At 38.7% G+C, this 25,792-nt stretch overlaps 3 protein-coding genes across 7 annotated transcripts; 2 read left to right on the top strand and 1 right to left on the bottom strand.

The window, feature by feature from the left end:
- The first annotated feature begins 1,514 nt into the window (after positions 1-1,514).
- Positions 1,515-2,274, top strand: LOC116028339. The gene is made up of 2 exons (XM_031270027.1): positions 1,515-1,635; positions 1,734-2,274. The coding sequence occupies exon 2, from the start codon at positions 1,752-1,754 to the stop codon at positions 2,124-2,126; it is 375 nt and encodes a 124-aa protein (XP_031125887.1). The 5' UTR covers positions 1,515-1,635; positions 1,734-1,751; the 3' UTR covers positions 2,127-2,274.
- Positions 2,275-2,644: 370 nt separating this feature from the next.
- LOC116028338 (pentatricopeptide repeat-containing protein At2g15630, mitochondrial) lies at positions 2,645-5,129 on the bottom strand. Of its 2 annotated transcripts, XM_031270026.1 has the most exons (2): positions 3,340-5,129; positions 2,645-3,255 (listed from the first exon to the last, which is right to left on the bottom strand). In XM_031270026.1, the coding sequence occupies exons 1-2, from the start codon at positions 5,096-5,098 to the stop codon at positions 3,209-3,211; spliced, it is 1,806 nt and encodes a 601-aa protein (XP_031125886.1). In that variant the 5' UTR covers positions 5,099-5,129; the 3' UTR covers positions 2,645-3,208. The 2 variants fall into 2 exon arrangements, with proteins under 2 accessions (XP_031125886.1, XP_031125884.1); XM_031270024.1 differs by having other exon boundaries at positions 2,645-5,129.
- A 1,324-nt stretch (positions 5,130-6,453) lies between these two features.
- LOC116028337 (serine/threonine-protein kinase SMG1-like) lies at positions 6,454-25,703 on the top strand. Of its 4 annotated transcripts, none has more exons than XM_031270021.1 (18): positions 6,454-6,944; positions 7,212-12,180; positions 12,254-12,442; positions 12,933-13,047; positions 15,487-16,537; positions 16,802-17,249; positions 17,619-17,672; positions 17,755-20,584; positions 20,684-20,797; positions 21,201-21,331; positions 21,720-21,812; positions 22,568-22,837; positions 22,913-23,311; positions 23,383-23,500; positions 23,728-23,803; positions 23,882-24,377; positions 25,055-25,144; positions 25,644-25,703. In XM_031270021.1, exons 1-16 carry the CDS (start codon positions 6,658-6,660, stop codon positions 23,979-23,981), a joined length of 11,244 nt encoding a protein of 3,747 aa, XP_031125881.1. In that variant the 5' UTR covers positions 6,454-6,657; the 3' UTR covers positions 23,982-24,377; positions 25,055-25,144; positions 25,644-25,703. The 4 variants fall into 4 exon arrangements, with proteins under 4 accessions (XP_031125881.1, XP_031125883.1, XP_031125880.1 ...); XM_031270023.1 differs by having other exon boundaries at positions 25,043-25,144; XM_031270020.1 differs by lacking the exon at positions 25,644-25,703 and having other exon boundaries at positions 25,055-25,348.
- Positions 25,704-25,792: the final 89 nt, after the last annotated feature.

Below are 25,792 nucleotides of genomic sequence, written 5' to 3'. Positions count from 1 at the left end.
GGCTTCCTATTAAATTGAGCAATCAAAACATGCCAAATCATATGCTGCAGTATGAGTACATGTAGAATTACTCATCAATTTTTTTAGTACATATTACAATCATTTAATGTACTCCGTAATTAACATGTTTCTGGGTGATTTAGGTAAATTGAAAAAGTCAAATTTATAAGTACGTTTCACCCAATCAACCAACTATTAGTATTTTTTTATATGGTGCTAATAGAATATGTAGGCAATCAACCAACTATTAGTATTTTTTATATGGTGCATAGAATATGTAGCATTTGTATTGGGACCTACATGAAAAAAAAAATAGCTTATCATTTAGAGTAAAATTTAAAAGTCCATGTATTAGACTCTCAAAATTGATATACTCTTTCGTATGGTTTTAGCCCCTGGCCCCACTCCTTGTTGCCTGGACAACAATAAAAGTAAAAATTTCATTTAATGTACTCCGTAATTAACATGTTTCTGGGTGATTTAGGTAAATTGAAAAAGTCAAATTTATAAGTACGTTTCACCCAATCAACCAACTATTAGTATTTTTTTATATGGTGCTAATAGAATATGTAGGCAATCAACCAACTATTAGTATTTTTTATATGGTGCATAGAATATGTAGCATTTGTATTGGGACCTACATGAAAAAAAAAATAGCTTATCATTTAGAGTAAAATTTAAAAGTCCATGTATTAGACTCTCAAAATTGATATACTCTTTCGTATGGTTTTAGCCCCTGGCCCCACTCCTTGTTGCCTGGACAACAATAAAAGTAAAAATTTCATTTAATGTACTCCGTAATTAACATGTTTCTGGGTGATTTAGGTAAATTGAAAAAGTCAAATTTATAAGTACGTTTCACCCAATCAACCAACTATTAGTATTTTTTTATATGGTGCTAATAGAATATGTAGGCAATCAACCAACTATTAGTATTTTTTATATGGTGCATAGAATATGTAGCATTTGTATTGGGACCTACATGAAAAAAAAAATAGCTTATCATTTAGAGTAAAATTTAAAAGTCCATGTATTAGACTCTCAAAATTGATATACTCTTTCGTATGGTTTTAGCCCCTGGCCCCACTCCTTGTTGCCTGGACAACAATAAAAGTAAAAATTTCATTTAATGTACTCCGTAATTAACATGTTTCTGGGTGATTTAGGTAAATTGAAAAAGTCAAATTTATAAGTACGTTTCACCCAATCAACCAACTATTAGTATTTTTTTATATGGTGCTAATAGAATATGTAGGCAATCAACCAACTATTAGTATTTTTTATATGGTGCATAGAATATGTAGCATTTGTATTGGGACCTACATGAAAAAAAAAATAGCTTATCATTTAGAGTAAAATTTAAAAGTCCATGTATTAGACTCTCAAAATTGATATACTCTTTCGTATGGTTTTAGCCCCTGGCCCCACTCCTTGTTGCCTGGACAACAATAAAAGTAAAAATTTCTCTACTGATCCACTTGTATCTGTGGGCTAGTCAGACAACCACCTCATCAACCCCTTATCCATTCATTGATTTCATTCTCACACTCTCCTCACACCAGTGTACCATGTTCACTCTTTTATTATCTCTCTACTTTGGCAAACTTAGAGCAATCCACAAGCCATCCCAAACAGGTAACATAATCATAAACACTCTTCTCTTCTCTTCTCTTCAGGCATAAATTCATTCTTCAATACAAGTAATTGTTCACATTCTTGTCTTGTTCGTACAGGTTTTGGAGCAGAAAATAATGGCTACGGCAGCAGCATCAGCCTCGGCTACGCTTTCACTGATTGTCGCCGCAAAGGCCAACAGGTTTTCCCAGAGAAGAAGCACCAAAGTGAGGTACATTAGTGGGCTGAATTCATTTGAAGGCCTCAAGGCACATAACCATGTATCTGCATTAGGCGTCCCTGTTTGCGCTGACCACTCATTTGCAAAGATTGTAAGCTCACTGAGACCACAAGGCAAGGGTAATGGCGGCGGAGCTCTCTCTGCAACCTGCAATGCCGTCGCTGAGATTTTCAAGATTGCTGCCATAATCCCTGGCCTTGTTCTTGTTGGAGTCGCTGTCGGTTTCGTCCTCCTCCGAGTTGAAGCTTTCCTGGAGGAATCTGAAGAATGAAGTTATGGCAACTCTGGTGGTTGGTTCAGTGTTGTTTTTCAATAATCAAGGTCAATGTGCTTTTGAATTGGTTCCATGTTTTGTCTTGTAGATTTGTTCTGTTGGGGCTACATATATATAACTAAGATATCTTTGCCTCTCTTTCTCATCTACTCCTGCAAAACTTTTAGCCACACAATGTTAGATAACCTGCTTTTCTTGATTAAAACAAGCTGATTTAGGAGGTCATCATAGAATTCTAAGATAAACCGAGCAAATTTGGAACAAAATAAGAGTTAAGAGTTAATTTGAGGAACTGTCTCTTGACTATGACATTTACAAATTTTTATACTCGACTTTCAATTTGACCAAATTTGGAACAAAATCAATAGTCAAGGGACCATTTATGGTCAAATTGAAAGTCGATGATGAAAATTGGTAGAGGCCAATAGTCAAGGAACCATTTATGGTCCAATTGAAAGTCGGGGATAAAAATTGATAAATGTCAATAGTCAAGAGACTATTATGGATACTCAAACTTCAAATTGAATAGAGATTGCCATTGCCCTGAATTATAATATGAATATTTGAAATCAGTGTAACATGGTGATGACAAAGTCATGCAATACAATTTGTAGAAGAAATTTCTTAGCATAACCAAATGGCTTTTGTTAAAAAGATACCATCTTTATGCTGAAGATAAATACTATTGCCTATATTCTGCACATGTCCTTTTTTTTTTTTTTGAAACTTAAACATGATGTGATGATCAGTGTTCCTTCTGGTGCTTGAACAAAGCTGGAGTTCCCTGTACTGTCCTACAAGGACCCTTGCCATTAAATATGCAAGAACAAGATAGCCTTAATTTGAAGGGCCACCAATTTGAAGCTCTTTAGTGTTTCATCTTGCTTTACCTCCACTGCCTTTGGATATAGTATACCCCATCTTTCAAATACACGAGGCATCTTGCTTAGAGATAGCAAAAGCAGCCGGTGTGAGAATCATTAAAGGCAATACCTATAGACGCTCTGGTATTTTGGCATCAATGACCATTCACATTAGATATTTGCTCACCTTCTCACAACAGGTAAACTGTAAGATATTCATAATGGATCTTGTTTCCCCAAGAAAGCATTAACATCCCCAATCCCTTCAATTAAAGAAAGATATGTATTGTCATCAGGAGTAATGCCTTTACTAACCATTTCTTTGAGAAGTTCCTCAGCAGCATTACCTTGCTTGGTTTTGCATAAGCCTTGTATAAGTGCATTGTAGGTGAGAAGGGTGGGGCTAAATCCTAAACCTAGCATCACATCTCGTACTCTAAATGCATCCTCCATATCACCTCTCCTACTGTACCCACTGATTAGAGTGTTATAACTAATGTGATCAGGTTTGATTCCTCGGCCTTTCATCTCATCAAGAAGTTTACAAGCTTCTTCAACTTTACCCTCCCTACAATACCTATGCATTAAAGTATTGTAGGTAACTTCATCAGGAGTAACATTCATCCTATCCATCTCCTTCAAAAGAAAAAGTGCACGCTCCACATTTCCATTAGCACAGTGGCCATCAATCAACGCATTGAACATTATAAGATCCGGCAAAATTCCTCTCTTTATCATCTTCGCAAACAAATCATCTGCCTCCCCCATTCTATTCCTCTTGCCCAAGACATAAATAAGTGAAGTGTAAGTAACAAGTGTAGGTTCAATACCTCCGCTCAACATTTCATCATGGACACTTAAAGCCTTTTTTGCATTCCCTGCCCTGGAATGGCCGTTGATCAATGTATTATATGTAATAACATCAGGAGCCACCCCTTTTCCTCTCATCTCTTTCATTAAATCATCAGCTTCTGCTACCGTCCCTTCAAGAATCAAACCTTGAATCAACAAGTTATAGGTAGTTGCAGTAGGCATTATACCCCTCCTAACCATACCATCCTTACTAGCAAACGCCCTTTCTAGATCCCCTTTATTGCAGTATACATTAATCATAGTATTGTAAGTCACGGCTGTTGGGACAATGCCAGATTCATCCATTTTCTTGATAAGAACAGAAGCCCTCTCAACCTTCCCCTCCTTTGTCAACCCAGTGATCAGAGAATTGTATGTATAGGAATCTGGTTTAACCCCTTTAGCTTCCATTGCCTCCAAAAGTTTGCTTGCTCCTTTGAGATCACCCCTCTGACAATGCCCATTTATCAAAGTATTAAAAGTTATCAGATTTGGCTTGAATCCTAAAGCCTCCATCTGTTCAACAAACTTCCTAGCCTTCTTCAAGTTCCCTTCTTTGCACAACACATTGATCATTATGTTAAATGTACAGAGATTTGAATTAATCCCCAACCTATACATCTGACCAAACACATCCCACACTGATTGAATCCTATTCAAATTGGAAAACAAACTCAATAATGCATTACAAGTCTCAACCTTGGGCAAAATCCTCTTCTCTATCATCAAGTAGAAGCACTTCAACGCCTCGTCGCATTTCTTCAATTCACAATGCACCCGCACTAGAAAATCCAAAGATATCGTGCTCTTTATCTCCAACTTCTCTCGAGCACTCATTAACCCATCAAAAATCTCTCTTTGCGTCGCAGTGCGAGAGTTGACTACTTGCTTGAGTAGCTGCATTGCTTGATGTGGTGATGGAAGGCGAGAGAGTATTGAAATGGCGAGGCAATAGCAGTCGATATCGAGACACTTGGGGCTGAGCTTTTGAATGAATTCGAGAACGTGGCCTGGTGATGAACGGAGATTTGAGAGGGTGGAGGAGACCAAGGTGGGCGTAAGTTCGGGCACAACCTGTTTGATGAATTGCCACTGAGAAGAAATCACACATTCCCGCAGAGCCTCGCCTGTGATTGCAGGGGAGGTTGTGGGCTCCGCGGTTGTAATAAGATTACGTGATGAGAAGTGCCTGATAACCTGTAAAAGCTCAGGCCTATCGAGCTTTCTGAGTGGAATAGAATGGCGGATTCTCATCTTCCACGGCTCGAGGCGGACGCGGGAGGTCTGCAATTTGTTGGTTGCTAATTGCTATGCCCACTAGGCGTCTCCACGTCTTAAACACTAGAGTCGTTGACGTTTGGTAATGCCGTTTGGTTGGAAGAGTTACAAAATGAAAAATGATAAAATTGTGAAAACATAAAATGAAAAACAATAAATTGGAAAATTATTTTTAATAAAAATTAATTTACTTCATAACTCTATACAAAATGTTAAGTAAAACACACACAAAAAAATTTGTAATTATTGGAAATAGTTGTACTCAATTGTCCCATTTTATAGGTAGAAACAAATATGACTGTATAATTGAATAATTACACGATCTTGAGTTAAACTCGAAAAATTATTGTAATTTTGAGTTCGGAAAACAAATGGGATAAGTGTTGGAGAGTCCAAACATGGAATGGACCCGGATGTGGATCGAATTGGAAGATACCTCAAAGGCTAAAATCATTTGTTTCGCAAGCTACTTCATCATGCCTTCCCATTGTTGATCTTTTAAATATCAAATGTGTTTCTTGTTCTCATTACTATTAATTGTGTCCGAGAAAAAAATGAATATATCTTTCATTTAGCTAACGAATGCCTATGTGTAAGTTGAATCAATCCCTCATGCTTTCTCAAGCTACTGAAGCACAACGAACCAACACTCCTACGAGAGATCGAACCTGATCTCTCACTTATGAGGGTCATAGGTATGCTGCTTGACCACAAGGCCTTTGGCCCCTCATCTCTTTATTGTTGATGCTTTGAGAGATTCACATGAATGAATTACTTTATTAAAAAAAGAAAAAGCATTACCTCATAGTGTTAAATCCAACGAATGCTTTCAAATAAACAATCAATCTTTTTGAAAAAACAACAATTAAATCATTCACGAAGCAAACGAACTCAATTGATTTTAACTTATATGAACGTAAATTTAACTAAAAAAAAGTATTTACCATCACTTTATGGCCTAAAAATATATCTCTTTTTTTTCTTTGAGTTATAGCTCGAACCCAGAACCCACTTCCTTTTACATGGGAGTGTACACCGGGTGCCACTTGACCACAAGGTCTTTGACAGAGGGTTTAATTGTTATATTTCAAACAAATTATTTATTTGTTTATTCATAGTTTATACATTATATACAACTTTTTTTCTTATTTAAAATAAAATTAACTTTTAAAATTATAATAATATTTGATATTTGATTAAACATAATTCAAGTAAGTCTAATTATTTTATAAAATTAAATTAAATTGTATATTTGAAGTGTTCATATTAACATTTTTGCAAAATAAAGCTTATGTAGCTCCCCGCTTTGTTGTTTTCACTTTTCCGTTTACCTGTGCTATATCTGCTCTGCTTCTCCGGGGACTCCAAAACCATTTCCATTACGGAATTTCCTCCTAAACAGCCGGCCGATAACGCGAGAATACACTACGTATGTCTTCTCGAGCCGCCGGAAAACGAACAAAGGATCATTACGACACCTATGTAGGGGGAGGTGCCGATAAATCACTGTGATATACTGTTTGTGAGACAAAGAGATGATGCAGGGGCTTCACCACCAGCAGCAGCAGTTAGCGGCACTCCTCGCGGCGGCGCTTCCTAAAGACGACACCTCCAAATCAACACCACTACCGCCGCTGCCACAAACTCCGTCATCGTCAACGCCGTCGTCATCCGCTGCGACGACGTCCGAGGAGGACGAATCCTCCCGAATCGCCGCCCTAACCTCACTTCACCGCACCATTCTCTACCCCCCTAACTCCCTCCTCGTCACTCACTCCGCCTCGTTTCTAGCTCAAGGCTTCTCTCAGCTCCTTTCCGACAAGTACCGTAACTCTTCTCCCTACCTCCCACTCCATCTATGTTAGAATGTTTGGCTGATTTAATTGATTATTTGTGTCTTAGTTTTTGTGTTGCTTGTTTTAGTAGTGCACTTGCGTGATTTGTTAAGATGCTAACCACAGCTTTGGAGCAATGTCATATGTTTCGAGATAGATAATAGATAATACTCAATTAATTTGTTCAAGTATTTTGTATCAGTAGTGATTGTATGATATTTGTTTTCTGAATTTCCCCCAAAATTGCTGCTTAGGTGCTATTCTGTGCGTCACCCAGCGGCTACAGCTTATGGTGCTTTGTGCGCTGTGCTTTGTTCTATCTCCATGGGCCCAAATGGAAGGCAGAATCATGTTATACTTGGAAGTTTGGTTGATCGGTTCATTGGCTGGGCATTGCCGTTACTTGGCAACGTTGGAGATGGTTCACTGGATGTTGCTTTGGAAGGTCTTCGCGAGTTTCTTAGTATAGGGGATGTTGGAGCAGTTGAGAGATTTGCTTTGCCAATCCTCAAGGCTTGTCAAGAACTTCTGGAGGATGAGAGGACCTCCTTCAATTTACTTCGTAGACTACTTGATGTTTTAACACTGATCTCTTTGAAGTTTTTTAGATGCTTCCAACCACATTTTGTAGATATTGTCGATCTGCTTCTTGGATGGGTGCTGGTACCAGACCTTGCAGATACTGATAGGCGTGTTATCATGGATAGTTTTTTGCAGTTTCAGAAATACTGGGTGAATAATATGCAGTTCTCTCTGGGACTGCTGTCAAAGTTCTTGGGAGACATGGATGTTTTGCTTCAGGATGGAAGTCCTGGTACTTTGCAGCAGTTCCAAAGATTACTTGCACTGCTGTCTTGTTTTTCTACTGTGTTACAGTCCATGGCATCAGGTTTACTGGAGATTAACATGCTTGAAAAAATTAATGAACCTCTTTGCAAAATGGTGCCTATTCTGTTGGGGTGCATATCTTTAATTGGAAGGAAATTTGGGTGGTCAAAATGGATAGAGGATTCTTGGAAATGCTTAACATTATTGGCAGAAATTTTAAGGGAACACTTTTCACCTTTTTACAGCATTGCAGTTGATATTTTGTTTCAAAGTTTGGATATGGAAGGTAAAGAGCAATTTATGGGGTCAAAGAAGCTAACTTCCTTTCAAGTTCATGGGATTCTTAAAACCAACTTACAATTGCTGTCTTTGCAAAAGCTTGGTCTCTCCCCATCCTCAGTTCACAAAATCTTACAGTTTACTGCACCCATATCCAAGTTGCGTTTGCATCCAAACCACTTAGTGACTGGAAGTTCTGCTGCTACATATATCTTCTTGCTTCAACATGGAAACAATGAGGTTATTGAAATGGCTGTGAGTACAGTGCTTGAAGAGCTGGAGCCATTGAAACAAGCACTTGGAGAAACTTTAAGTAGTGGGGACATGATCTGTAACACTGCTGTCCCTAAGTCTTACTCGAAATCTGAATTGGTTGCATTAATCAAATTTGATTTAAGGGTCTTGTCAAGTTGTGTTTCCTTGCCTGGGTGCAGCAGTTTTATTGGACAAGGTGAAATTGATACTCTATATGTTAGTAGGTCAGAGAAATTGATTTCTTGTATTATTGACAGATTGGACCCTTTTAACTCAACTATCCAGAATGATGTGGAACTGCAAGTTACAGTTCTCAAAACTTTGGAAAGGCTGGCTGAAGTAGAATTTTTATGCAAGTGCTCCCTAGGCAAGGAAAGAACTGTAGAAGCTTCCCTAGATTCAGCATCACAAAATTCCCAAAAGGGTGATGATTGGAGGCATGAACCTCCAGTGATAATCTTACAATACCTGAAAAAGTTTTCTGTTCTTCTTGCTAAAGCTATTCATCATTCTTCTCCTTTGGCACTCAAAATAGAAGGACTACAGTGGATGCATAAATTCTGTGGAAATGTTATTAGCATATATGATAATTCAAAGGCATTATTTTCTCCTTGTGAAGCTTTTGGCTATGTTGATATTTTCCAGGATTTGCTGTTTTCTATTTTGGATGCTGCTTCAGACAGGGAACATAAAGTGAGATCTCTTGTGGCATCTGTACTGGAGATGCTTCTGCAAGCAAAACTTATCCATCCCATACACTTCATAGTTACCGCTGAGACTGTCCTTGAGAAACTTGGTGATCCAGATACAGACATAAAAAATGTTTTTGTCAGGGTGCTTTCAAATATGCTACCATTAACAGTATATCTTTGCGGTCTTAATGATAATGGACTAACTACAACATACATACCTGGTGATTGTAGAATTTCTAACAGGACTAACTTGCACTGGAAGCAACTTTTTGCACTTAAGCCACTACCTCAGCAACTTCATTCACAGCAGCTTGTTTCCATACTCAGTTACATTGCACAGCGATGGAAAGTGCCTCTTTCTTCTTGGATTCAGAGGCTTATTTGTAGCTGCCAAAGGTCAAACAATATCTCTTTGACTCAGCTTGAGGAGGCAGCTGATGTTGGCCCAAAGGGATTATTGTGGGATATCAAAGTGGATGAAGATACTCTTGAAAGAGCTTGCTCCGCTAATATCCTTGCTGGTGCATGGTGGGCTATACATGAAGCTGCTAGATATTGTATTACTACACGACTCCGAACGAATCTCGGGGGTCCAACTCAAACTTTTGCTGCATTAGAGCGCATGCTGTTGGATGTTGCTAATGTGCTAGAGCTTGATGCTGATCAAAGTGATGGGAGCTTAAATATCATTAGCTCATCTTATGCTCACTTGTTGCCTATGAGACTATTATTGGACTTTGTTGAGGCTTTGAAGAAAAATGTATACAATGCATATGAAGGATCACTTGTTTTGCCATGTCCTTCTCGGCAGAGTTCTCTGTTCTTTAGGGCAAATAAAAAGGTCTGTGAGGAATGGTTTTCTCGGATATGTGAGCCAATGATGAATGCTGGGTTAGCACTGCATTGCCATGATGCTACAATTCATTATTGTGCATTGCGGTTGCAGGAGCTAAGAAATCTTGTTGCATTATCCATGAGAGACAAGTCAAGAGCCCAAGTGAATGAAAGCCTTCACAGTATCAGAGTTAGGTTTGCTGGAGATATTATGAGAGTTTTACGACACATTGCTTTGGCTTTAAGCAAAAACCATGAGCCAGAGGTGTTGATTGGTATAAAAAAATGGGCAACTACGGTGTTTTCTCCATTGTTTATTGATGAAAACCAGACTGTAAATGACAGAGGGACATTGGGATATTTTTCTTGGATTAGTGGGCTGGTATATCAGGCTAAGGGTCAGCATGAAAAAGCTGCTGCACACTTTATCCATTTGTTACAGACTGAAGACTCACTTACATTTATGGGTTCTGATGGTGTACAATTTGCCATAACACGTATCATTGAGAGTTATGTGGCAGTTTCTGATTGGAAGTCTCTTGAATCCTGGCTGTTGGAATTACAAACACTTCGTGCTAAGCATGCTGGTAAAAGTTATTCAGGTGCATTAACCACTGCTGGCAATGAAATAAATTCTATACAGGCGTTGGCTCGTTTTGATGAGGGTGAGCTCCAGGCGGCGTGGGCATGCCTTGATTTGACCCCAAAGAGTAGTAGTGAGCTAACCCTTGATCCCAAATTGGCATTGCAAAGGAGTGAGCAAATGCTCTTGCAGGCTATGCTTCACCAAATTGATGGAAAGGTGGACAAGGTGTCACATGAATTGCAGAAGGCCAAGTCTATGCTGGAGGAGCCATTGTCTGTTTTACCCCTTGATGGGCTGTCAAGGGCAGCACCATATGTCAACCAGTTATACTGCCTCCTGGCATTTGAAGAATGCTTTAAGCTCAAAGGGGCCCAAAACCAACATTTTCCATCGTTGTTAAATTCATATCTTCAAACAATGCACTCCCCTATCAACCAGATTCATCAGGATTGCAATATATGGCTAAAAGTTCTGCGAGTCTATAGAGCTGCTCATCCAACTTTGCCATCAACTCTTAAACTTTGCATGAATGTGATGAGCCTTGCCCGTAAGCAAGGAAACCTAATGCTGGCAAATCGTCTTGAAAAATATTTGATAGACAATATATCTAGCTGCCCTGAGGGTAGTATCCGTGATCACATAATTTCTAGTTTGAACTATGAGCAAATATTACTAATGTTTGCTGAAAACAAGATTGAAGATGCATTTACTAGTCTATGGTCTTTTCTGCGTCCTTGTATGGTCTCACCTTCAGTTGTTTCTTCTGATTGTGTTGATAATGCTTTGAAGGCAAAGGCATGCTTGAAACTTTCTCATTGGTTGAGACAAGACTATTCAGATGCCAGACTGGAAGATATAGTCCTCAAAATGAAAGGTGACTTCTATGCACATGAAACTTATTGTGGCAAAGAAGGATCTAGCTTTAATAATGATCAACTAACTTCTAAGGAAAACATGAACCTTATTTATGAGGAAATTGTGGGCACTGCTACAAAGTTGTCTTCCCGTCTGTGCCCCACCATGGGAAAGTCATGGATCTCATATGCTTCTTGGTGTTTTACTCAAGCCAGGTCATCTCTGCTTGTACCTGTTGAAACTGCTCTCCAATCTTGTACCTTTTCTCCCATTCTTACTTCTGAACTTCTACCTGGGAGGTTTGGGTTAACCAAGGAAGAGTTCTTGAAAGTGAAAGACATCATTTTCCAACTTCTTTGGAACAGATCTCTTGTCAAAGAGTTGAATGAAAATGCTGGAGATTTTGATGTTTCTTTCATATCTTCTGAACATATAGAAAATGAAGGTCTTGCTAGGCCTTTGTTGCAGCAGGTTGTAGATATTATTGAGTCTGAAGCTGGAGCTTCTGGAGCAGAAGATTTTTGTGGTGAGTGCCTTTCTGCTACTGTAACTTCTAAGTTGCAGAAGTGCTTTGCAACTGTGAAGGTACCCATGGAAGAAGCTTCTGTGATCTCCTTGATTGGTGATTTGGTTGATATATGGTGGTCTTTGAGGAGGAGAAGGGTCTCTCTTTTTGGTCATGCAGCTCAAGCTTTTATGAACTTCCTTTCACATGCATCTTCTAGAAGTTTTGATGGCCAATTAACTGGTTTTGATAAAGTCTCAAAGTATAAGTCCACGAATTATACTCTTAAAGCCACACTATATGTCTTGCATATTCTTGTCAACTTTGGACCTGAGTTAAAAGATACACTTGGAATTATGTTCTCTGCAGTTCCTCTGCTACCATGGCAGGTGAGCTTCTGTTTATACATAAGCTTTTTGTGAGGATTAATTTTGGCTTTCTGATTGTATCTTCCTTTTGAAGGAAATAACCCCTCAACTTTTTGCTCGATTGTGCTCCCATCCTGAACAAGTGGTTAGGAAACAAGTAGAGAGCTTATTAGTAATGCTGGCAAAGCTGTCTCCTTGGTCAGTAGTGTATCCAACTCTTGTTGATGCAAATTCTTGTGAAAAGAAACCTCCTGAGGAGCTTCAGCGGATACTAGCTTGTTTGGTAAAGTCTTTCTATACTGTCTCATGAAATAGTATCTTCTAAGATTGATATTGAAAGGAATTTCACTTTTCTCTGGTATTTAAGGATACGAAACGTTTTTTTTTTGGCCTGTAAAAATAATTGATTGGATAAATTGTTTACACTTTTTTATGCCCTCTTTGGACAACTTAGTGTAGTAGATCACTAGATCTAGATCCAAAACAGAAAGTGAATGCAATATGTTCTGAAAATATCAACGAGCAAAGGAGGAAATAGAAAATCTCTGCAAAATGATTATTGTTTTTCCTGAAAATATTTAGGCTGTCTTGCTCTTCATTTCTATCAATAATTAGCTGTAGACATAAATGAATAAGTTAATATTCCCACTTGTTATTTCCAAGTTTGCTAACAAGTTCTTTATCGTAACTTTTGTCAAAATGATGATAATAATATAGACTAAACCTGCTACTTTTAATTTCTTATTTTTTATTTTTGGCTTTTTTACTTGCAGAATGAGCTATATCCTAGATTAGTTCAGGATGTCCAGATGATGATTAAAGAACTTGAAAATGTAACAGTCCTTTGGGAGGAACTTTGGCTGAGCACACTTCAAGATCTACATGCAGGTATTGTCTGCTCTGATGGTGTTACCTGCATATGACTTTAAATTCTTTACAAAATGGTTCAAAATTAAATGCTGTTCTCTTAAGATCAAGTAATATCAACTGGTTGGTGGTAGAGGGGTGGGGGTAATATTCTCTAGTTCATCCTCTGCATGTATGCTTTTGGAGTTTCGTGTTAATGTGTTATTCCAACTTTATAAAATATTTGTACATGTCTAGAAGACTGAACCAGACTTATGCTTTCAAGCACAACATTTGATTGGAGCTAGAGGAACCTTGTCTATTCTGTTAATAACTAAAATGGGGAGAAAAGCTTAAGTGTGGGCAGTAGCTAAAAGACTTGTATTTCTGTGTTCTCTGATTTCTGTCTCTACATTAGCTAGCTGATACATCTTTATATATACATGAGAGAAGACAAGCTTCCTCAAATTCTGCAATATTTTTATGCTGCCTAACTACACTTTTCTGCTGCCTAACTTTGCGGCTGCCAAAGTCTAACTTTGCTGCTGCACTTTTCTGCTAACATTGCTGCTGGCCTGCTGCCCAAGTCTAATTTTGCTGCTGCACTTTTCTGCTAACTTTACTGCTGCCTATAACACTAATATACTACACAACACTACTGCACACTACTACTTTACTGACATCCCCCCTCAAATTGATGCGGGTAAGTCTATCAGCATCAATTTGCTATTGAGAAACTTGTGTCTTTGGCGTATTAAATCTTTTGTAAAGACATCAGCTACTTGTAGATCAGTAGTAAGATGAGGTAGAGTGATAACACCTCGAATAAACGCCTCCTCGTCACCAAACATGTCAATGTCTTTCTAGTTTACCACGAAGCCTACTATCATTCAGTCACCAAGATTGTCAACACGACCACGAAGCCTACTATCATTCGGCCACCAAGATTGTTAACACGACCACGAAGCCTACTATCATTCGGCCACCAAGATTGTCCACGAAGCCTACTATCATTCGGCTACCAAGATTGTCAACACGACCTCGAAGCCTACTATCATTCGGCCACCAAGGTTGTCAACTCGACTACGAAGCCTACTATCATTCGGCTACCAAGATTGTCAACACGACCTCGAAGCCTACTATCATTCAGCTACCAAGATTGTCAACTCGACCACGAAGCCTACTATCATTCGGCCAAAACTTTATGCTATTTTTCTTCTCCGATGACGGATTGCCATTTTCGCCATCCCAATTAAACACCACAACGCACCTCTCACTTACTCCATAGCATGACTCTAAATATGAGACGGATCCCATGACTCAAACAACACAAACTAAACTTAAGACCAAATTAAAACAATCCCACAAATTAAACCAAACAAAACAATCTTCTGCCCCTCCCTTTTTTTTTTTTTTACATTAACTAAAAACAACACAAAACCCAAAACATGCTGCCCAACAAACCTACTGCAAATAGTTCCTCCCTCCTTATAACACTTCCAACATCAAAAACACCTATTACTTCCTCATCTACAACCATAGCAGCCGGAAAGCCACTACTGCATCTGCTGCTGGGAGCTCTGCTGCCAGGAGCGTTCTGCTGCGTAGGAAATGAAAAAGAGAGATGAAGCATCGGAGAGGAGGTCGCCGGAGAAGAGGATTCCAAGGTCACTGGAAATGACCCAGCTGCGCCACTGCTCGACAAGCTGGTTCGTCACTGCTGATCCAGGTTTGCTGGTTCGCCGTAGAAGAACAGGGAGAGAAAGAGAGACGAAGCTTCTAAAGCTGATGAAGACTCGCCCAAGTGACACCATCAGGAAATGGGCTCATCAAAACGAGACGAACGAGACAAATTTCTGCCAGAAATGGCCTCACGCGCCGTCACGCACCGGCGAGCGGTCGCCGGAGCTCCGGCCGACGGTGGCGCGTGGCGGCACGTGGAGGCTCCGTTCGCCGCGAAACTTCTGCCGGTTGCTCGCCTCTTTGTGCCGATCAATGCCCAGTAGGCTCTGATACCATGTTAATAACTAAAATGGGGAGAAAAGCTTAAGTGTGGGCAGTAGCTAAAAGACTTGTATTTCTGTGTTCTCTGATTTCTGTCTCTACATTAGCTAGCTGATACATCTTTATATATACATGAGAGAAGACAAGCTTCCTCAAATTCTGCAATATTTTTATGCTGCCTAACTACACTTTTCTGCTGCCTAACTTTGCGGCTGCCAAAGTCTAACTTTGCTGCTGCACTTTTCTGCTAACATTGCTGCTGGCCTGCTGCCCAAGTCTAATTTTGCTGCTGCACTTTTCTGCTAACTTTACTGCTGCCTATAACACTAATATACTACACAACACTACTGCACACTACTACTTTACTGACATATTCATCTTGGGCCATTTTTTCAAATAATACTATGTTTACATGTCTCTTAACACCCCAAGTTGTTCATTGTTTTAACTTTATCTCTTGAATGTACGAATGACCAGATGTAATGCGGCGCATAAATTTGTTGAAAGAAGAGGCTGCACGAATTGCAGAAAATGCAACTCTTAGCCATGGAGAGAAGAGCAAGATAAATGCTGCCAAATACTCAGCCATGATGGCTCCTATAGTTGTTGTTTTAGAGCGTCGTTTAGCTTCTACTTCTCGGAAACCTGAAACACCTCATGAAATGTGGTTCCATGATGTATATAAAGAGCAAATCAAATCTGCCATTTTAAATTTCAAGATACCTCCTGCATCCAGTGCTGCACTAGGGGATGTTTGGCAACCATTTAACAACATTGCTGCATCATTGGCATCATATCAAAGGAAATCATCAATATCACTAGGTGAAGTTGCTCCACAGCTGGCTCTTCTCTCGTCATCTGATGCTCCTATGCCTGGTCTTGAGAAACAAATTACAATTTCTGAATCGGAAGAGGGTAATACTGCTCCCAAGGGAATTGTCAGGATTGCTTCATTCTCTGATCAAATAACTATTTTATCAACCAAGACGAAACCAAAAAAGCTTTTGATTGTGGGATCTGATGGGGAAAAGTACATCTATCTACTAAAAGGGCGAGAAGATCTGCGTCTTGATGCCAGGATCATGCAGCTACTTCAAGCGATAAATGGCTTTCTCCATTCGTCATCTGTAACTTATGGTCAGTCTGTTGGTATTCGCTTTTACTCTGTGACTCCTATCAGTGGCCGGGCTGGTCTAATCCAGTGGGTTGATAATGTAGTAAGCATTTATAGTGTCTTTAAGTCATGGCAGAACCGGGTTCAGGTGGCAGAACTTTCAGCAATGGGTGCTAATGCAAAACATATGGTTCCTCCCCCTATCCCTAGGCCAATGGACATGTTTTATGGTAAAATCATACCTGCACTTAAAGAGAAAGGCATAAGGAAAGTGATATCAAGAAGAGACTGGCCTCATGAGGTTAAGAGAAAAGTGCTTTTGGATCTTATGAAGGAGACTCCTAACCAACTTCTTTATAATGAGCTTTGGTGTGCAAGTGACGGATTCAGAGCATTCCATTCGAAACAAAAGAGGTGATCAATATCTACCCTGAACTCTGTCTCTGTTGCCTATGCTATTATGACCTAAGTATTCTCTGTCTTTTACTATTCTTTTTGATGCTTAATTGTTATTCAGGACCTTAGTCGTGCATTTATGTGCACCATTCTTATCTTTGAATGATATATTACAAGTAAATGGAACACATGAATTTTATCTGCTGCTTGTTTGAGTGATTTCAAAAAGTAAACAAGTAAAATGTCAGTGACATTCTTTCCCTTTGATCAATTTACTCGCAGGTATTCTGGTACTTTAGCAGCCATGAGTATTGTTGGTCACATTCTTGGCTTAGGAGACCGGCATTTGGATAATATCCTTATTGATTTTTGTACTGGTGACATTGTGCATATTGATTACAATGTATGCTTTGATAAGGGACAAAGACTAAAGATCCCTGAAATTGTGCCCTTCCGTTTAACTCAGACAATTGAAGCAGCTTTAGGGCTCACTGGTGTTGAGGGTACATTTAGAGCAAATTGTGAAGCAGTTCTTGGTGTTTTGAAGAAGAATAAGGACATAATCTTGATGCTCTTAGAGGTCTTTGTTTGGGACCCCCTTGTAGATTGGACACGTGGAGATTTTCATGATGATGCAGCAATTTTTGGTGAGGAAAGGAAGGGGATGGAGCTTGCAGTTAGCCTGAGTCTATTTGCTTCTCGCATGCAAGAAATTCGTGTTCCCTTGCAGGTATTGTTTAGGGCATTGTATAATTTAGTATGATTCCATTATTGTAGTCATTGCTGCTGACCGCATGCCATTTGTTCTCTGGTGTGTGTGTGTGTTTTTTAATATTTTTTTTTTTAAATTTTATTTAATATTTAACTTTATTTAAATAAGGAGTTTCTGGATGTATTAACAGAGCAAGTATGCTTCAGTTTACAGTTTATGTGATTTTGGTGCATTATTACTTGCAAGTATTTGCATTCACAGTTGAAACAGTTGGCTATTTGGAATGGTTCCGTTCCATTACTTTTTTCCTTCAAACATGATGTGTAGATGTAGAGACATGTGTGAATATATTCATTTGAAGGTGATAGTCCTGTTTAATGTGCCCAGGAGCATCATGATCTTTTACTGGCGAGTTTACCAGCTGTTGAATCTGCTATTGAGGTATGTAGAAGAAATCCCTGTCTTGGTTATGTCTCTACTTTACTAGAAGGAACTTCCTTTTGATGTTATTAATTTATTATAGAGATTCACAAGCATCCTAAATCAGTATGAGATCGTCTCCGCTCTTTTCTACCATGCTGACCAAGAGAGATCTAACCTTGTTCTACAAGAGACCTCTGTAAAGTCAATTGTTGCTGAAGCAACTTCTAATTCAGACAAAATCCAAGCTTCACTTCAAATTCAGGCTCGAGAATTTGCACAAGCACAAGCCATGGTTGTGGAGAAAGCTCAAGAGGCTACAACGTGGATTGAGCAACATGTCAGGGTCCTTGATGCTATCAGAAGCAGTTCAATTCCTGAAATCAATGCCCATACAACACTGACTGATGCAGAACAAGCCCTTTCTCTGACATCTGCTGTGTTAGTGGCTGGAGTCCCATTGACAATTGTTCCTGAGCCCACACTAGCACAGTGCCAAGATATAGATAGGGAAGTTTCTCAGCTAGTAGCTGAGCTGGATCATGGACTTTCTTCAGCAATAAGTGCTCTTCAAACATACTCACTCGCCCTGCAAAGAATTTTGCCACTTAATTACCATACAACTAATCCGGTGCATGGTTGGTCACAGATCCTGCAGCTTGCTGTGAATAATCTTTCCTCTGACATTTTGTCACTCAGTAGAAGACAGGCTAGCGAACTTATTGGAAAGGTACATGTTGACAAATCTGATACTCTTAAAATCAGATATGATGAGCTTTGCTTTAAAGTAGGACAATACGCTGCGGAAATAGGGAGACTGGAAGAAGAGTGTGCAGAATTGGTGAATTCAATTGGACAAGAGACTGAAATAAAAGCCAAGGACTGTCTTTTTTCTGCGTTCTTGAAGTATATGCAGTCCACTGGCCTTGAGAGGAAAGAAGATTCTAATAAATTGGGATCATTGAATCTTAAAGGGCCGCAAGATGCTGGGTCACAAGAGAAGTTTGAAGTGAACAAGGAAAAACTTCTAACTGTTTTAAGTATTGCAGTTAGTTCTCTATATAGTGATGTCAAGCATAAGTTAGTTAAAAGCATAACTAGTTTCACAGGGACAGAGATTCCACCTCAGTCTAATCTGGGAGCCTTTTTTTGTGAATTTGAAGAGCAAATTGAAAAGTGCATGCTTATAGCTGGTTTTCTAAATGAAGTACAGCAGTATATTGGCACAGGTTTTGACTCTGCAACCTCTTCACATGAAGTCAACTGGGCTTCAGTTTTCAAAACCAGTCTGCTTTCTTGTAAAAGTTTGGTCAGGGAAATGGTTGAGTATGTTCTACCAGAGGTCATAAGAACTGTGATTTTGTTCAATTCAGAAATTTTGGATGTGTTTGGTTCACTCTCTCAAATCCGGGGATCCATTGATACAGCACTAGAACAACTTATTGAAGTTGAACTCGAGAGGGCTTCTTTAGTTGAGCTTGAACAGAATTACTTTGTGAAGGTTGGTCTCATCACTGAACAACAATTGGCTCTTGAAGAAGCTTCCATCAAAGGTAGAGACCATTTATCTTGGGAGGAGGCTGAGGAACTAGCCTCCCAAGAAGAAGCTTGCAGAGCTCAACTAGATAAACTCCATCGGACGTGGAACCAGAAGGACTTGCGAACCTCATCTCTTATGAAGAAAGAAACTAATATCAGAAGTGCTTTGGTGTCTTCTGAGCACCATTTGCAATCCCTAATTACTACAGAAGAGGATAGGGAACCACATGCTCTAAGGAGCAGGGCGCTTCTGGCTGCACTATTGCAGCCCTTTTCTGAGTTGGAATCAGTTGATAGAACATTATCTTCGCTTGGTGCACCTATTGCATCTAGATCCAGTGGGATTTCTCACCTTGCAAATTCAATCAATTCAGGAAGTCTAATATCTGGGTATATTTGGAATTTTCCAGGCATAATATCTAGCAGTCATGCTTTTTTGATTTGGAAGATTTCTCTGGTCGATTCTTTTCTTGATTCCTGTGTACATGATGCTGCTTTACCTGTTGCTCAAACTTTGGGATTCGACCAACTGGTGGATGTGGTAAAGAAAAAACTTGAACCGCAACTTCAAAAAAATATTGGGGAATACCTGAGAGAGAGAGTTGCTCCTGTTCTTTTGGAAAGGCTAGAGAAAGAAATTGAATCACTGAAGCATATGACAGAGTCAAGGAAGGACTTTACTTTTGATCAGATTAAGAATAATTTTGGGGCTATAAAAGAAGTGCAAATCATGCTTGAGGAGTATTGCAATGCACACGAAACTGTCAGAGCAGCAACATCAGCTGTGTCTGTCATGAAGAGGCAGGTGAATGAATTAAAGGATAACCTTCTGAAGACTAGTCTGGAAATTGTTCAGATGGAATGGATGCATGATATGACTGTGAATCCATTGCAAAACAACAGACTGATGTCTCATAAATTTCTTGCAAGTAGCGACAAATTAGTTTCAATTCTTCTAAATATCAGCAGACCAAAATTGCTTGAAAGTTTGCAATCATCCATTGCAAAGATAGCTAAATCACTGGAGGGCATACAGGCTTGTGAGAGAACTTTTATCACAGCTGAAGGGCAACTAGAGAGAGCAATGGGATGGGCTTGTGGAGGTGCAAGTACCAGTGCAATGGGAAATACATCAGCGAGGAACTCAGGAATACCTCCAGAATTCCATGAGCATCTAATTAGGCGCCGACAGTTGTTATCTGAAGCTCGAGAAAAGGCATCAGATGTGATGAAACTTTGCATCTCTATATTGGAATTTGAAGTTTCAAGGGATGGATTTTTCCGGACTTCAGAAGAACTTTGTACATCAAGGACTAATGTAGATGGAAGGCTCTGGGAGCAAGCTTACCTAAATGCTATAACAAAATTGGATGTTACATTTCACTCTTTTACAAGTGAGTTTCAATTTTTATTCATGAGCTGTTGGTAGGAAAGTATATTATTCTTCTTATGGGTGATAACTTGTAAACTTGTGTTCCTTTTTTTAATGTCAGGAACCGAACAAGAATGGAAACTTGCACAGAGCAACATGGAGATTGCTTCCAGTAGTTTATTCACTGCAACTAATGAAGTCTGCATTGCTTCTGTCAAAGCAAAGTCGGCATCAGGTGAAATATGGTTCTACTCAAACGTCTTTTGCACTGCTTGTGATCTGATAGATTAATTATATTAAAATTTGACACTTGATCATCCTTTTATTTTTAAATGTTCATCTCTTTCACGTGAATCATTTCTAAAGAGGAAGTATCTTAGTCTAGCCATTAATCAATATTTAGTGTTATGCTGTATGAAATTCAATTGGTAATTATTCAGTTAATATTATCATAGCATGGCAATGCAACCTGAAAATTGAAACAAGTATAATGCACATAGGTGACTTTACTGGACCACACTGCGCAGTGGTGTATTTGAAAATACATGGATGCCCATGTTTTTCATGAATCATGAGTGCTGTTTTTTCATATCTTTTCCCTTTATGCTTTGGTAACCTGGTGCATCTACTTTCTGAAGGTGATCTCCAAAATACTCTTCTTGCCATGAGGGATTGTGCCTGTGAAGCAAGTGTAGCCCTTTCTGCCTTTGGAAACATTACAAGAGGGCATACTGCCTTGACATCTGAATGCGGCTCCATGCTTGAAGAGGTGTGGTGCTTTTGGTACTATCTGATATCAAATCTTTTTCTCCCTCATATAGTCTGGCAGCATAGATTGGTATTTTATTTTAATCATTTCAACATTTAGTAACTTTGGTCATTTAGGCTACCACTAAAACTCTTTGCATAATCTTTGCTTTATTTGATGGTTGCATCTCAAATCAAGGTATTCTATCTTTAAAGTGTGTTGATCCTTTGTCATGGTTACCTCAGAATCTGCTTAGTGTTTGTTTTAAGTTATATATTATGATTTATGTAACTAGTGTTCTAGATCAATAGATATGAATCCTGTCTCTTTTAATTGTATGTGAGAACTATGACGCTGGTTATGTGTAGTGCTCAAGTATTTATTATTTACTAATTGTCCTTATCTATAGGTCCTAGCGGTAACAGAAGGTGTGCATGATGTTCACAGTATAGCAAAAGAGGCTGTGGCTTTGCACTCCTCCATGATGGAAGATCTGTCTAAGGTACTCCGTAATATTCTTCCACACTCCTAGTACTGCTAGTAGTCTTTATCCTTTGGAGCCCATGCTTTATTCATTTACTTGGTTGATTATTTATTTATTTTCGGATGACTTACAAACTTACAGTGACCTCTCTAGACTTTTGTAAGTACAATAGCTAGGTGTAAATTATATTACCCATCCACATAGAAATAGATCAATGAAATAAAGAACGACACTGAAGTATGCATGACATTGTTTCTCTTGAACTGCTCTATTTTGTTCTTTTAGGATATATATTTGTTGAGGATCAACTATAGCACAGATTTAGGAATCTCCATTAAGTAGGAACCCTTGTATATATGGTTGTACAAAACAAGAGCCCTGTATCATGAATACAATAAATATACAGCTCTGTAAGATGTCTTATTCCCAGTTTCTCCATCTAGGGTATCTAGACTCTACATGTTCAAAGTAAATCCTAGTGTACTCTTGGAGATATGTACCACAAATTTGGTCATCTTGTCATTGAAAAGCCATAGCTTAATGTATGATGTCTTACAAGGAACTAATTCTATGTCTAAAACTTAACTAATAAACTAAATAACATTCTAATAATCCCCAACTTGCTAAACTATCTAATGGTAATAATAAGAGTAATAGAAGCTTCTTAGATTGTACTCCTGCAAGAGTATTCATAGCCCTCGAATGCACATCAGTTCTTTGTGATTTCCCCTTTTAAATTAGATTCTTATAGTTTCATTTTTCCATGAATTCAGGCCTGTGCCATTTTACTTCCACTTGAAACTGTGTTATCCAAGGATGTTACTGCCATGACTGAGGCTTTGGCAAAGGAGAGGGAGACAAAAACAGAGATATCACCAGTCCATGGACAAGCAATGTTCCAGTCTTACCATTCAAGAATAAAGGACACTTATCAAGCATTCAAGCCTTTGGTTCCATCTGTCACATCATCTGTTGAAGGACTTCTTTCCATGCTTACCAATCTAGCACGATCTGCAAGTCTACATGCTGGAAACCTTCACAAAGTATTGGACTAAACTTCCATTTAATATTTGTTTCATATAAGGTTCTAATCTATCTTGCTGCTTTGTTACTTTCAGGCTCTTGAAGGATTAGGAGAAAGCCAGGAAGTCAGATCACAGGATCTTAATCCATCAAAATCTGATATCTTTAATCTTGATAACATGTACAACAGTAAAAATGAGATCCCTGAAAGTGGAGAGACAGGCGAGAACTTTTTTGATGTGAGCAGACTTTCATTGCACGACAAAGGTTGGATATCTCCCCCTGAAAGCATCACGAGTTGCAGCTCAGATTCTTGTGTCACATCATCTGAGACAAGTCTTGCAGATACTTTAAATGGGCCAGATATCATGGACCCAATTCATCACAGTGTTGATGGCAGAGAGGGTAGAGAACATTCACTTTTGTCCCCTTCAGTTGGAATTCCTCTTCCAGAAATGTCACCTTCTGAACAATCAAGATCTCAAAATATACAGGTCAGTGGCCTTGGCTAAAATATGTAACAAACAATAGCCTGCATTCTTACTATTCATGTTCCTTGAATCAGGAAACTTCTGGGTTGAAACTATTGCCAAATATTGAAACATCCTTATCAACCCAAGAAAGGGTTGAGGACAATAGTGAAGCTCCAGTTACTAATACTGAAGCTTCCTGTCGGACAAGAGGTAAGTTGCTATTTTTTTTTTTTAAATAAAAAAATCTTGCTGCCCTAGGATCCTCCACCTTTTACTCCCTATTGGCTCCTTTCTCTCTACTCTTTTTGTCACTGAAGTTATTTTTTATTTTTATTTTTATTTTTATTTTTATTTTCTCTAGTGTGTGGATGGTAGATGATATTCTTAATACTTTATGCCTTGTAACATTGTTATACCCGAATTGTTTGGTTCTACAGGTAAAAATCCTTATGCTGTTTCAGTTTTGAGGCGGATGGAGATGAAATTAGATGGTCGAGATATTGTAGATGACAGGTATAGGCTTTCCATGAAAATTTTAGATAATTCCATTTGTAGGACTTGTTCTAACAATGTTATATGTGGTCCTGTCAGAGAATTAAGTGTAGGAGAACAGGTGGATTATCTGCTCAAGCAGGCAACTAGCATAGATAATCTTTGCAATATGTATGAGGGTTGGACACCTTGGATCTGAGGCTTTGCGTAACTCCTCTGTTCAGAATATTGGAAGGGAATCTGTTTGGGACTCTTACATGTAGGGAAATTCATCAAATTGAGGCCAATAAGCCTGCATTTGAAACCAAGACTGCCTCACCAGGACTCATGAGCATGTGACTTGTGATAAGAACAAAGTTTGGATGAGAAAAATCTGAGAGAGGCTTGCCATGTTTCACGATCTTCATTTTACTTCCTAGCTTGCTGATCAGATATATCGGAGGCCTGGTGGTTTCTCCTGGGGTCACTTCAAATGTATTCCATGAACCGGTAATTCTCTCCCCGAAATCAATCAGGTGGAGTGCTCTGCTGTCACACAAGCATGCACTATATATGAAGGCAGCTACATGGATTAGCACATTCTGCATCAACACCGGTAAGAAGTGATTATGAAAAATTGGCATGATTATCAATTTACTGAATTTTTTTCATTAGTGTATTGGCTTTAAGTATTGTTGCCGTGACAGTTGCGGAGAACATATGTATTATTTGTTATATTAGCCCCAGTGTTGTAGAAATCCCGCCTAGGCGTCGATTAATCCCCGCCTAGGCGCTAGGCGCTGGTCGACCGCCTAGCGTATCACATTAAATGGTGGTCTAGGCGGCTGGCCGGCTAGGCGACCGCTTAGGCACTGACCGCCTAGGCGTCGACTAGACCGACTAGGCCTTCTAGTCGGTCGATTAACTATTGTTCTTTTTTTTAATGGGTTATTTCACTCAAAACAACATCGTTTTGAGCGAAATAATCCTAAATTGTACAAACTTTAGATATTTTTTAGGTTAATATTTAATATTTTAGTATTTACTATTAAAGTATTATATAATTTATAATTATTAGTCATTAAAAAATTAAAAATACTTAAACAAATTTTTTAAAAATAAAAAATAAAATATAAAAATGCACTGGCGCCTAGACGCCGATTAATCCCCGGCTAGGCGTCCTAGGCGCTAGGCGCTCCCCGAGCGTCTAAGGAGTGCCTAGCGATTTTTTCAACCATGATTAGCCCTGTAATGATTAATGGGTTTTGCCCCTCTATGCAGTTGCTGTTGCAGTGTTGCCTATATGTCTCTGAACTCAAACTCTTTGATGCTTACAAACCAATGTGCAGCGGCTCGTGGCAATTAAGACATTGTGTTTTCCCTGTAAGTGGCGCCTACTTGTCCATTGCATTACGTAAATAATTGACGGTGGACACAGGTCGATACACATTTATGTGTATAAATTTCTTGTTTGCCAAATGTAATTAGTATTGTTATTTCTATTTTTTAGTAGTTATTTAGTTTTAATTGCTGTGATTCAATAAACATTTCTATTCTGCAATATATATAGGACTAGGATACAAGATACTTCTTCGTCTTCTTCTTTTTTTTTTTTCCATAAAATATTACTATATCGTATAAATATATGAGTCGAGAATTAGAAAAGCCAATGGAAAGGATATGATAAAGATAAAAATAAAAACACTGCCTACAAAATACTTTGTTACAGTGTCTTTGCAAAAATATTCTGTATTCGACAAGTTCAACTATAAACACTAGACAACAAAGGAAAATTTGCATGAGTCCTACAATTAATCCGTGTAAGGAGTTAGTAGCCCTCTCTTTACATAATCGCTAGCTAAAATTTTGGTTTTTTCCCTAGGCGCCCCCGGGAAGGCTCAAAACTATCAATTTGGACTCAGCACTTGAATTTCAAATGAAGGTAGAAGAGTGTTTTATCTTGAATTCTAGTTAAGAAAGCTATTGATAAAAAGATACTCCCCTAATCCCATTATTATTATTATTATTATT

The sequence above is a fragment of the Ipomoea triloba genome, chromosome 9 (genome assembly GCF_003576645.1).
Source record: "Ipomoea triloba cultivar NCNSP0323 chromosome 9, ASM357664v1".
Lineage (NCBI taxonomy): Eukaryota > Viridiplantae > Streptophyta > Magnoliopsida > Solanales > Convolvulaceae > Ipomoea > Ipomoea triloba.
Note: the sequence above shows the minus strand (reverse complement) of the source record. Positions and strands in the feature narration are given on the sequence as shown.